Raw genomic sequence first — 14294 nt, 5'->3', positions numbered from 1 at the left:
CTTTAGGCTTTAAATGCCCAAACTTTGACTTCTGTCAAATAACATTTCACAGTCACTAAATTGGTCCCGCTGAGTTCTATGGGATTATTTTTCAGAATTTTAAATTTGTAAATTCTTTGAATGGAGTTATTCGACTAATTATTGTAAAGTGTACCTTTTTCTGATTGCACAAAATAATAAGTTAGAATGCAACCCAAACAAAACATTCATAATAGTGATAATAATTATAGAATCTTTGAACTGATTATTAAAAAAAAATGCAAAAAATGAAGTCACGTTATTAAGCTGTGAAAAAAGAGCACAGTGTTATCGTACATCGAACCAAAGACCATCTGCTTCAAACCTTTCTTGCTCTTGTAAACTCTCATAGTTTCAGGCCTAAGTAAGTGTCTGGTTTCTATATTTATCCCAGATGAATATCAGTTTGTGTTCTCTCTAAGCCAGCTCACAGTTCAATATCCTGCTGTGTGTTAAGGGGCAAAAGAGAGACACAGAAGAACAATGACAGAGAAACGCTAGACATACATTTTGCATCAAGATATGCACACATGCAGCCCCTACAGCTCCTTACAAATGCACAAAGCCACACAATGAAATACTCCAGAGACATGCAGTTGAAATACCTAAAGGAAAAAAAATAACCCTTTTATTAGAGCACGGAAGATAAAAACAGGATGGGAAAAAAAATCTTAAATGCATAAAAAAACCCATAGTTAACCACTTCTTCAGAGCTTCACACATGCCAGGGTGGGAGCTTGGCTGCTGGGGGTATGTGTCAAAGCGAGGCCCCTGTCTGAGGAGATGTAGGCCTCAGACAGAGATGAAACGAAGCCTAACCTCAATGCTGAGCCTTGTGGTCTTCTGCCTCATCCCGTCTGTGTGAATTTGTGTGTGTGTTAACACATCCGTCTCTACATGCCTTATGCATGTGTAGGTCCATATGCATATTGTATACTGATACTTTTGTGTGGGTATTTGAATGAGTCAGCCTGCATGTATGTCTGTGGATTCTTTAAATATATGGGTGTGTGTGTGAGACAGAGACAGACAGAGAGAGAGAGAATCATCATGCATAAGCATTGTGTGTCCTGCTCACCACAGTTTACTCCCTCAGATCCCTCAGCCCCAGTTCTGTGGCCCAGATTTCATTAGCTGCCCTTTGGCTTCCCCTCCACCATCTGAATCTAATCCTTTGGCTTCCTTTGACATGGAGCTGAGTAATGAACGTCAATATTTTGGTTAGAGTGACCAGGATGTAAAGAGAGAGGGGCACAAGAGTGATGAAATAAGTTTGTGTATGAGTGTTACTATTTTTCCCATATAGAGTCTTGGGTGGGCCACAAAGGCATATTAACATCAACTAAAATATACTTTAAAGCTAAAAAAAAGTTTAAAATGTACTTTTAATTACCTGTCGTAGAGATGAGAGCAACCATAGCCATGTAACAAAAGAAATGCCTTCATCTTATTTTGAATGTTAATTTTCTGCTAACCAGCTAGCCTCAGCCATTCCCATCTCATATTTCCCCACCGTCTGTGGCAGTCCTGAATATATTCTGAAGATTGTCCTTGTTCTACTCTTCTGAAGACCTAAGATGAGCTGCAAGGCCATTCAAGCTGCAAAGCAGCACAAGGAGTAGTGGCAGCTCCATTCCAGCATGGAGTCCTTACATGGGACCAGGAACTGACTGGGGACACCTAAATTCTTTAAGAAATCATATGTGCCCTTCCTTTGGAACAAATATGAATGCACTCATGTGTATGTGTGTGGGTGTATGTATGCAAATAGAAAAGACTTCAGAAGTGTTATTATGTAAACAGCAGCATAATTCATGCAGGGTAAACCAGTTTGATGAACTGAAACTAAAACAACTCTGGGGAAAAGGCGGTATGATTAGGCAACAAAGCTTTGTTAAAATAAGTGACAGACCACAACTCTAGTTTTTGGCACTTAAGTTTGGGATCCCTAGACCTTATCTACTAACCTAATCTACCCAGCCTTTCTTATATTTTTGTGGAAAAGTGGGTATTTAACTGAGTAGACTGGTGTAAAAATTGTTTGGTTGACAATCATATATAACTGCTAGAAAGTGTGTTTTTTCTTGTTTAAATTTTACATCAACAGCTGTTGGTTGGCCTTTATTGAAGTAATTATAATTCTTAAAAATAGAACTACTTCAAGATTTCTGTCACTTCGTTTGCGCGCAGCACCTCCGTTCCTGTATCCTTGTGATGTATTAATGTAGCTTTGGGACAAATTCAGAACAATTGTCAAAACAACTCTCCCTTTGAATCCAAAAGGTCAGCATTGTTGTCATGGGTGAATTATGATACTATATATGCAGAAAAAATATGTGTCAGTTGACACATATGCTTGTGTTAACAAAAACTTTTTTGAGGGCTCTTGAAATGCGAGTAAGCATGAAAACTAGGGATATGTGTTTTGTTTTTTTGTTTTTAATATACCCAGTGACTATAGTCAGTGAAGATGATCCTCGGTTTTTTAGAAACTCCTTCAGAATCACTCAGTTATACACTTTTCACACCTGGGAGCTACCAAGTACAACCACAGTATTATACTCTTTCTGTCTCTGAGTGGCTCCACTTGGAGCACTTAGGGATTCAGCAACACCCTCAAAAGCAGCTCGGTGTTAAAATGAAGGAAGAAAGCATCTACTCTCCCCTTATTTTCTGTCCTTATTTGGAGATTTCCTTGGTCACTTGAGATATTACAAACTGCGCCCCATTTTTTTTTTCAAGAAATCTGTTTCTCAACTTTTTTTCTTTTTTTAAAATCCAATATATCCAACACATTTCTGTGTCTATCATCTGTATCTGAAAGGAAGTGTGCAAATAACATACACAATTATACAGTGAAATAATTATACATATACATTACAATACTGCAAAAGAAGATCCAAAAGATGCTTATTAGACACTTTATGGAAAACAGTCTTCACTGCTGTGGTCTCATGGTATTAATTTTACTTTGGTCTTTAAGCAGATTCAGGTTAGATGAATGAATTGAATAATGTATGGTTTCAGTTAAACTTTTGCTCCCATTTGTTATACGTGCATTAAGTTCCCAGGGAACACATTTCCATCCTTTAGACTTTCAATCAAAGACTGCCCACAAATTCTCATTGTGGTCTGGCAAGGCTCAAAAAAGGTCTAATTTCAAGCAGAATGTACGACAAATGATTGACATATGTTCTCCTTTGCTAGGCTGGGAAATAATATAATAGCGTATACTTGGTAATATATTTTATAAAGATTATTTAAGTGGCTAAAAGCTAAATCTACTGTTCCTAATTATTTAGAAGAACATACATGTAGGTGGATGGAGTAGGATGACTGTGAATCTGCAGATTTTGGCTTTCACTCACAATGTTGCTAGGTTTAGACACCATTGCTACTTCATTAGATTTAAGAAAGGAAAGTGTGTGCTTTAGGTAAAACTATGCCTACTCATAATATTACCCCTGAATATGGCGAGGGTTCTGCACAAGCATGTTTTTATGAGACGGACAGATAGTGCTTTTAAGGGTCTCGCCAATTTAACAAATGGCACTGTTTAAAGTCCAAGGAATTTCAACTCGCATAAAAAAACAATACGATTTGTTGAACATTGACAAATACACAATATGTAAATTGTTATGTGTGCTAATGCCATCAGAAGTCAATTGTAATTGTTTAACATAGTACATAATAATACAATGTACAATACATGCATGCACACTATAAAAATATGGTTGCAAAGATATGAACATCTTTGTTAAGGTGTGTGTGTGTCTGTGTGTGTGTGTGTGTGTGTGCTCTTAACAAGCCTTCAATCAAGATGTAATTTACAAGTCTTGGTTTCTGTAGCCACATTTTACTGCCTACAGCCCTCTGAGCAGGAGCCTGTATTTGGCAGAAGCTTAAACCTTGAGAGCAACATTTTTTTAATTAAATTTGACAGCGGTTTCCAACTGCAATGGTTTTCTTCAGTTCTCATGACCACAGAGAAGTGGGGTCCAGGACAGAAAGTGTGGCAGAGTACTCAAGGAAAAGGAGGGGGGAGGAAGAAGGGAATTGGGCCACTAGGTAGAGAATGGAAAGATGAAAATGAAGGAGGTAGTATGATGATGTGAAGTGATATAGAAAAGGCTTTGGGAAGAGAACATGTCTTGAAAAACAGAGACTGGTTTGGTGTTGGTTGGGCTAAGGATTGGATGAGGTATCAATGCCATGAGTAGACAACAAAATATTATCTAAAATGATAGGGCTTATTCCTATGAGAGTGTGTGATCAAGCAGCTAACAGAAAGTCTGACAGCAATTTCAGAGACTGCCTTTGACTTTCCCAAACTGATGGCTTTCCCTTGCTGTAAACCAGTAGTCCAAACAGATGTAAGGAGATGTGGACCAACAAGTAGCTAGCTGTTTTATCCATCTCCAGCCACCAGTTTTAATTACTCGGCACAAAAAAGGAGCTTGTGCAATATATAAAGAGAGAAAAAATTGTCTTGAATTTTTCATATTTGGATTAGGCTTGAATTGGAAGCATTGTACCCCACCTTCCGAACAGAGTATAACAAGAAAAGTAAGATTTTTCTTTTAAATCTCTATTCTCAATTTTAAATAGATATGCATTAGGCTGTACTTTTCTATAGTGTTGTCTGGTTTAACGTGGCATATAAAATAGTATACACTAAGCTGTACTATGATTCTTTTTAAATCTTTGAGACACAATGACTGGTGGCAGTAGGACTTTTTCAGTGCTGTTAAATTCACACAAGAAAGCTGAAGGAGTGTGGAAAAAAAGGGTGTACTTGGTAAAATGTTGCAGCTCTTTTATCCAGCAATCATACCAACATTATATAGCAGGATCAACCCTCCTTAATTGTGAGAAAAACAGCATTAGTTCATTTTTAAAAATATATCTGAAAATTTTTAGAGTGATGCCAATCAATATTTAATTGGGACCGTGCCGAGTACCTGTCTTTGCAATCCCATCACAAATCAGCCTTTCCATTCCTTATTTATACTCCACTCAAAAAATCTAATTAAACACCAAACACAACATCTTTGGTATGTTTGGGTAGTCAGTACCTTATAAACCGATACATATTGCACCATATTGTGAGTAATAAGCAGGACATGTAGGAGAAGAACAATTTTGATCATTCTGACTTTAATATAAATCAAATTTGATTAAATCCAAACAACAATACTGGTGCCACAAAATGTATTTAAACTTCTTTGTTTTATTTCTTACTATGATTAATAGCAGTGGGTTAAAGTTGGATATATTCCCTAATGAACTAAGAGAGAAAGCAGAGTAAGGACTCCGCTAAGAGCAAAATGCAGAGAAATAGAAAACAATTGTGATGTGAGATCTGATCATGTCTAAAATATTTTTTTCAAAATGATAAGGTAGACACTTTCCCTGTCTATTTGTTCTTTTTCTCTGTCAGCTCTTTTATCTTTGCTTCCTAGTTTGTCTCTCTTTGTATTATTAGTAGCCGTAATGCTCCGACAATCCATCAAGCGGTGCGGGTTCGTAGCTTAGCAAAGTCGTACTAAAACATTTGACAGATTTTTGAGCGCCGTGTACCACATAAAATCGTTTTCAAGGTCCGTAAACACAACCAGAATTCATACATAAGGCACACGGGATTATAAGGGGCACTGTCGATTTTCAGAAAAATCAAAGGATTGAGTTTAAGTGTGTCGTATTTTCCAAAAAACACGGTAATAATGACAGCCCGCTAGCATGCTCTACCAAAAATAGTGCTTTGTTGTGTATCTGACGGACGAAAGCTAAACCAGTGAACGACTGAAGTTGCAGCATTTTTACAAACCAATTCTGGTTCATCCGTTTCATTCAACGATCCACTTTCGCCCTTCTCATTCGCCATTGCTGCCATGCTTTTTCCATCATGTGCGTATGAAAACAACATTATACCGGTATTACCGTGAACGGTATGATATGGCCCAGCCCTACTGCAGAGGTGGTTTAGTTTCTTTTGCTTATAAAAAAATGTTTTACTGTGTCCAACAAACGAATACTTTGAGTTTTCGTCCCCAAAATACATTATTTGGAGTAGTTTAAAGAAAAGGACAGTGAAAGAAGAGCTGGCCTAACTCTAACCTATCTGTGTTACATATTTACTCACTGCCCTGAGTGCTCCGATTACAACAGTCACCAGTTTGTCCATCTCCATTTGGAAGTCACACTCAATCTTAGGTTGGGCAATTTGAACCTATCCTGGGGAGCTCCTCAGGACCCATACTCTGCACAGATGTTTCTGTATATTATGCGAGCTACTTAGGTTATAGCATTCCATGTATGCCCTGCCTGCTAGAATGCTATTATGTACTGGATTATCTCAGGGGCATCTCTACACAACCTACACCTGGCATCCTGCCTGGTGTGGTGGACCCCAGTCTCTATGGATCTTGTACTTGGAGCTTGTTCCTGTGCTGCCATGATTAGTGCCTTTGTGCTGTCTTTCAGTCCAGCTTTGTTCAGCCACTAGCAGCATTTCGCGATATCAGACACCAAGTTGCAGCGACCATCTAATAAACCATCTTTCAAGGTGGGAGGCAACCTTTCTCAGCAACTGCCATACAGCTTGGCCTGACTGCAGTCACTCTTGGACAGACTGTTAAAAGTCTGCAAATGTGAATTTATAAATGACAGGTTTCTTCAAATAATCAGTCGGTCTGCACTGACCAGTTGTATAGCAGACTTATTGTTGTTTTATCGCCATGTTGACACACCATAGTCTCTTTGAAAATAACAACACACTGGGTCCTGCTCCCCATCTTGAATGCAGCGGTTTCAAAGGCAACAACAGCACAAGTTAAATGCACACGGTAATGGAGCCAACAAAATAGTTATAATTGGAAATATTTTTTTCAATCTATTGAGCTTGTATAAATTTACTGTTGCGAAACAGTTACTGATAGGTCAGTCCCTAATTATCCACTTCCAGAAACGTTCATTTTGAATCTGTATACTTAATTTTATCACTTTGGGAGTATTGTAGTGATCCAACAGCCCACTGATTACATTTTGTAAAAATAATTTAATTTCTCAATTGACAGTGGAAGTAGAATATTAAGATATGTAATTAGGAGTTCATGTTTTGCCAGTGTATTTGCATCATTAAAACAACTCTAAATGTGCTTAAATTAACTAAGTAAAAGACCCACCACCACTAATTATGAGGGACAGGGCAAAAGATGTTATTAGGATAGCTAAGAAGGAAACTGATAATACATATGTAGACAAAGCTTATATGACAAAGGTGAAAGGGAATGGTACAAAAAATGATAATTAGAAAGAGAGAAGCTGACATATAACAGAAAGAATACCAGCCATATAGCTAAGCAGAAATAAAAATGTGTACTGCCCCTTCAGAGGAGGCAGAAGATATGGAGGTGGACTTACTATTTAAGAGCTTACTTGAGTGTTTTGTCATATAGGGAAGAGAAAGAGTGGGGAGAAATGTATCACTAACTGCCTACACAGTACGCAGATTCTAAAAGTAAAAGCTCCGTCATAGATGTTTATATAACATAGCAGAAAAGATGACCAAACTGAATGAAACATGTATTGTACCTTTAAAAGAATGCTCCAAGTAATTGAAAGTTTTGATTAAGCTAACCACGAGGCTGTAACAGCAGAAATTAAGTTTTCAGGTTTCCTGTTAAAGATATGTACCAGCACAGAGGTGCCATTCATCTTTTAACACTGGTGAGAGGGTTTAAAACAAATGCAACCATTACAAGACAGCAAAGTTACAAGAAAGCAAGGCTCTGTTCTGATTCCTGATTCTGTGCATACTGCACATCTGAGGTGCAGCAGGGTGTTGTGAGAGTTCACCTCATAAGATTCTTTTGATCTCCTTTGATCTGTTTCCAGTTTCTACAGTAGACCTAAAGCCCTAAAATCTAGGTTAGATATGTATATGAAGATATGGAGACAGGTAGCAAAGTAAAGGAATGAACAACATAAAATTTCCTAGTAAGGTATTAGGCCAGTAAGTACAAATAAAGCAGCTTTGTGCCTTGTATTGATTCTGCAAGTGTATGACACTGCTAGAGAGATGGAAAACAATTCTTTTAATATTTCAACGTAAGGTTTTTGGTAATGGTGTTGGAGAACGCCGTCAAACATGTTGAAACAAAATGTTCCATAAGGGTTAATTTTAGTTTAGATGTTTAGATGACTGCAAATGCCATAGCATATGATTCATAATATTTTTTACTCTTGTCAGTTCTCATCATGCTTTATGAGTATGGGGGATTGGTCACCTTTTAAAAGGCTCACTACTATACGTTGTAGATGAACAGGAAACAAAAGGGTTTAACAAAAGAATAACATTAACTGTTGAAGGAATTGGACAACTGATGACAGTTTCATGGTCAGGTGACGCCTATTCTTAGTTCCATGACAAATTAAAAAGATAAAAGGTCTGGAGCTGATTCCAACTTCTGAAGTGGCATTTGATAGCTGTTAACTGGATTTTTCAATATAAAGTTCAACTAGGTGTTGTTGTGGACAAAGGACACCATCATTAGGCTGCAAAAAACAAAATAATCTCTGTGATCCCTTTTGGAGGGATAGCAAAATCTTTATGCTTAACAATCTGGTGCATTAAAGGAATACACCGATCACTTAAGGAACACAAAAACAGCCTGAGAGACCAGTGAAGATGACTAAAGTGGATGATTGCAGATCTTTTACCTTGGTTAAGAAAAAACTTCACAACATTTGTCCAAGTTAATAGGAGTCTTGATCATTCTCAACGTGTAAGAGATGCTCTAATGATTTCAAATGCAAAGGGGTTACAACAAGAACATGCAGTAAGGTCCTGTTTGTGGGTATATCTTTCATCAACATCAACACCTCTTTAAACTTTATATTGAGAAATTAATTCAATACCTAACAAATGCCAGTTCAAAAGCTGGAATCTGTTCCAGATTTTTAATTTCAAGAAACAAAATTTCAAGACTGAAAATGCAGCATTTGGTGATGTCCAAGGGCTGTAAAGTACAGACACTTATTGACTGCAGATAATTTGATTCCAAGTATTAAAACCAATCCCTGTAGTTACAATGATGTTAATTTGCCCAATTACTGTCCAGGCTGCAATTCTTAAATAGATGATAAACCCTCTGCAATGAAGCTGAGAGTCAGCCCTTGATTTACATCCACTGTGTTGGTGCAGACATGCAAAATTAGAAAAAATCCATCTGTGTATATTAAAACTGCATACCCCATTAGTTAATTTAAAAGTTTTATTGTGGAACTTGTTTCAGAATGACATGTCTGTCGGTGCAAGTTCCGGTTTCATTTCCAGTTTTAAAATAGTCTCCCTTTTACTTCCATATTGTTTTCAACATGGGCACATAATCACAGAGACCAAATTTATGGGACTGGAACAGATGACCTGTTTGATCTTAATCAACTCCCATTTTCAGTGATTATTATGCAGTTTGTAGTGAAACCATATTGACCACAGAATGCACATTTCTTCCATCAAGGATATTTTGGAAAACACTGCCTGGGAGGTAGGCCTACAGGAAATTAACCTTTTTTTAAACTAATATGCACTGTTGGATGCCATAAACAGAACACACACTTCCAAGCTTCTATAAAAAGAATAGAGGAATGGGATTGAAAAATTAATTGGATTTTCTTCAATATTTTTCTACTAAACTAATTTGTGCTGGTGATACCTGGTAACATGCTAATCATAACAATATGACAACAATAATGAGGATAATTTGTTACAGTAACTATTGTTACTGTCTTTGGAAATGTTGCCATGCTAACATATGCAAAGAAGGACATGGCCCTGCCACTGAAGTGTCTGACAACTTTTAAAATAATAAATATTTATCTGCATCATAGTTATTTTTCTTTCCATATAGTGTTACCTCTGAAGCTGAAAATTTACCCCAATACAAAAGTAACAAGAAATGCAGTCCTAGGTGCCACGTGAGTCTGGCTCCAAAACTGTGTGAACTCCCTTAGACTCCCTTGTTAAAATGCCTAATTTTACGTCTTCAAAAAGCATATTTATATCCTCTCTATGGATAGTTTTTCATACGTGATAATTTATAATTATTCAAAAAAAGGGTGAATTTCTTATAACTCTTCCCCCTGCATACTGAAGTTGGGGTGTTGCTGCTTTAGTTCCCAGGTGTCTGGACATAGGTAGCTGTGTTTATACCTTGGGGGAATTTTTTAAGCATTTTCTGACTGACACTATTTGACTAGCTGCCAGGCCACGCCAGGCTTCACCACCAGCTAACGAGGCTAGCTGCCAGGCCACGCCGGGCTCCACCACCAGCTAACGAGGCTAGCTGCCAGGCCACGCAGGGCTCCACCACCAGCTAACGAGGCTAGCTGCCAGGCCACGCCTGGTACCAACAAAAAGCCAGCGAGGTTAATTGCCAGGACAGGCCGGGTTTTGGCAACCCTCAAAGGTGGTTCGCAACCAGCGGGCCTTAAAGCTGTTAAGATGCCGCCTAAGAGGAGCACCGTTAATGAGGAGGAACTGGAGGACATAAAGAAATCCCTAAACTTTATGTCAGAAGAAATAACAACAATTTCAAAACAACAAAAACTGATACTTAATTTAATGGATGATATTAAAGAACTAAGAAGGCAGAGCGAGGAAAAGGACAAGAAGATTGCTATGCTGGAAGGACGGGTGTCAGATCTGGAACAATATTCAAGAGTAAATGATGTGATAGTGACAGGACTGGAAACCAAGCATCAGACATATGCAAGGGTAGCAGCATCAGAGAGAAGGGAGCCACCCGAGCAAGAGCTACGCTCTTTGGAAGAGCAGGTACTGGCCTTCTTTAAAAGCAAAGGTATCGAAATGGACAATAAAAATATTGAGGGATGCCATCCTCTTCCGAGGAAAAACAAAAATCAAATACCTGCCATTATCATTCGTTTTGTTAATAGAAAACAGAAAAAAGAACTGCTCAAGCAAGGAAGAAAGCTAAAAGGTACAAATGTTTATTTAAATGAACACCTAATCAAGAAAAATGCAGACATTGCAAGACAAGCAAGAATATTAAGAAAACAGAAGAAAATACAGTCAACTTGGACGTCAGACTGTAAAATATTCATTAAGTTAAATGGAACACCAGAGCAGGCTAAGGTTCTAGTCATCAAAGAGATGACGGAACTAGAAAAATATAACTGATAAATGCAAAGCAGTGCTGAATATGATGGGACCGTCCAAGTGCACAACCAACGCAGATGTCTGACAATTTTCAACTAACAACTCATATAGATATTGAAAATAAGACATTGATGTATGACAGCAACATAGATCCTGATTGTAATTTCTTTAACAATAAGACAAATGAATGCAATTATTATACAAAGGAGCAACTTAAAAAGGAATTCAAGGTAGATCAGGGTATAACAATGGTTCACCTTAATAGTCGAAGCTTATATGCAAACTTTCAATCCATCAGCGACTACATAACACAGTTTGAACAGCCATTCAATGTGATAGCCATATCGGAGACCTGGATAACTCCTGGAAAAGAAGAAGACTTTAAAATAAATGGATATGAATTCCTTCATGTAGACAGGATCAACAAGAAAGGAGGTGGGGTGGCACTTTACATTGATAAAAACCTAAAGTACGAAAGAATGGGAAGAATGACAACTGTTATTGATGGAGTGATGGAATGTTTATCAGTGGAAATAAGTATGGAAAAAGGGAAAAACCTAATTGTCAGTTGTATATATAGAACACCAGGATCTAAGATTGAGATATTTAAAGATAAAATGGAGGACTTATTTACAAATATAAATCAGAAAAGAATGTTTATTTTTGGGGACTTTAATATTGACTTATTGAATCCAAATCATAATAAGACTACAGAAGAATTTATTGATTCCATGTACAGCATGGGTTTATTTCCACTGATAACAAGACCGACCAGAATAACATCTCATTGTGCAACTCTATTAGATAATATATTTACAAATATAATAGAAGGAAATATAAAAAGTGGGCCGTTAATCAATGATATAAGTGACCATTTACCAGTCTTTGCATCTTATAATTGCCATTATAAAGTGAACAATGATGGACATAAGATTATTTACAAAAGAATAAGAACAGAGAAGACATTAAATTGTCTTAGAAATGAACTTTTAAAGCAAGATTGGAATATTGTATATGAACAAACAGAAGTTAATAAAGCTTACGAAGGATTTTTAAGAACATTTAACACATTACTTGATAAAAACTGCCCAGTAATTGAAATCAATAGGAAACACAACTATGCAGGAAGACCATGGATGACTAAAGGACTACAAAATGCCAGCAAAAAAAAGAATACCCTATATCGAGAATTCATAAAAAAGAGAACAATAGAAACTGAAAGGAAGTATAAAACTTACAAAAATAAATTAACTAATATAATGAGATCCTGTAAAAGAGAGTATTACATTAAAAGGTTAGAACACAATAAAGATAACACAAGAGATATATGGAATGTATTAAACAGTATAATCAAAAATGAATCAAGGAATAATGATTACCCTGGGTACTTTATAGAAGGGACAAGAAGTATTAATAACATGGAAGAGATAGTAAATGGCTTTAATGAATTCTTTGTAAACATAGGGCCAAAACTGGCAGAAGAAATAAAGGTTGATGGAATAGAAAGGGACACTGGTGAAAATATTGAAAGGAATAGTAGCTCAATGTTTTTAAGAGCAGTGGAAGAGAAAGAGATTTATGACATAGTTAGAGGACTTAAGAACAAAACCAGTACAGACTGGAATGATATTGATATGGTAACAGTAAAGACAGTTATTGATGGTATTGTAAAACCATTAAAATATATATTCAACTTGTCGTTTCAAAAAGGGGTTTTTCCACAAAAAATGAAAGTTGCTAAAGTTATTCCCATTTACAAAACCGGTGAAAGGCATCATTTTACAAATTATAGACCAGTGTCAATCCTCTCCCAGTTCTCTAAGATACTGGAAAAACTTTTCATAAAAAGATTTGACAGTTTTGTGGAAAAATATGAATTAATGACAGATAGTCAGTATGGGTTCAGAAGCAATAGATCAACAGCTTTGGCATTAATAGATTTAATGAAAAAGATAACGGAATGTATGGATAATAAGAGGTATGCGCTCGGCGTTTTCTTAGATCTAAAGAAGGCGTTTGATACTGTTAATCATGAAATTCTATTAAAAAAAATGGAAAAGTACGGGTTTAGGGGAGTGGTTTTGGAATGGTTAAAAAGCTATGTAGGCAACAATATGTACAAATAAATGAATATAAATCTAATTTGATGGATATAGCTTGTGGAGTACCTCAAGGTTCAGTACTGGGTCCAAAAATGTTTATTATGTACTTAAATGATATCTGCAGAGTATCGGAGATTTTAAAGTTTGTAATATTTGCAGATGACACAAATATACTGTGTTCAGGTGTGGAATTGCCACAGGTTTTGGAGATGATCACACAGGAATTAACGATATTAAAGAAGTGGTTTGATATTAGTGATGGGTCGTTCGTGAACGAAATGGCTCTTAGAGCCGGCTCTTTGAAGTGAACGACGTGAGCCGGCTCCTTATTGGGAGCCGTGAAGTTGTGTGGTTTTTTTGTTTTTTTTCTCTCGCCCTTTTTTCCTGTACTTTGCGCTGGGCAGAGGGGGGAGGGGCGTTAGTTACACTCGCAGTAGCACAGGAACAGAGCCAGAGAGAAAGAGAGCGAGGGACAACAAGGTCACATTAGAAAGGTATAGTAATCATCCACTATTTTCAGTTGCAGATGATAAAGGATTCAGAAATCATGCAGGCCCATATGACAGAGAATGTGCATCTTCTTTTTGTTTTAATATTTTAATTTATATTTAATTGTGTTGTGGTTTGCAGTGTTTTGTGTTGTTTCACGTTAAATTTGTTTAAAAGGAAAAAGCTGAAAATTTAAATAGATAAAAGTTTAAAATGTAAATAGTTGTTTTTTGTATTATATGATTTATTTATTACATTTTATGTGGAGTGAATAAATAAAGTATATTTATGGTGGACCTTAGAGACAAAGCATGTACAAACTCCAAAACGCGTAAAAACTCCAAAACACGTAAAAACTCAGAAGCGCGTACAAACTCCAAAACACATAAAAACTCAGAAGCACGTACAAACTCCAAAACATGTAAAAACTCAGAAGCACGTACAAACTCCAAAACACGTACAAAAGACAACAGAAGTGCTCCAGGATGCTAGGGCGCAGTGTT

The 14294-nt window shown here is 36.8% G+C and overlaps 1 protein-coding gene across 1 annotated transcript; it reads left to right on the top strand.

The window, feature by feature from the left end:
• The first annotated feature begins 10287 nt into the window (after positions 1–10287).
• Positions 10288–11451, top strand: LOC146514545 (uncharacterized). The gene has a single exon (XM_085168238.1). The coding sequence runs from the start codon at positions 10523–10525 to the stop codon at positions 11219–11221; it is 699 nt and encodes a 232-aa protein (XP_085024364.1). The 5' UTR covers positions 10288–10522; the 3' UTR covers positions 11222–11451.
• The last annotated feature ends 2843 nt before the right edge of the window (positions 11452–14294 follow it).

The sequence above is a fragment of the Neolamprologus multifasciatus genome, chromosome 7, assembly GCF_963576455.1.
Source record: "Neolamprologus multifasciatus chromosome 7, fNeoMul1.2, whole genome shotgun sequence".
NCBI lineage: Eukaryota > Metazoa > Chordata > Actinopteri > Cichliformes > Cichlidae > Neolamprologus > Neolamprologus multifasciatus.
The sequence above is the reverse complement of the archived record's forward strand: the minus strand, read 5'-3'. Positions and strand labels throughout refer to the sequence as shown.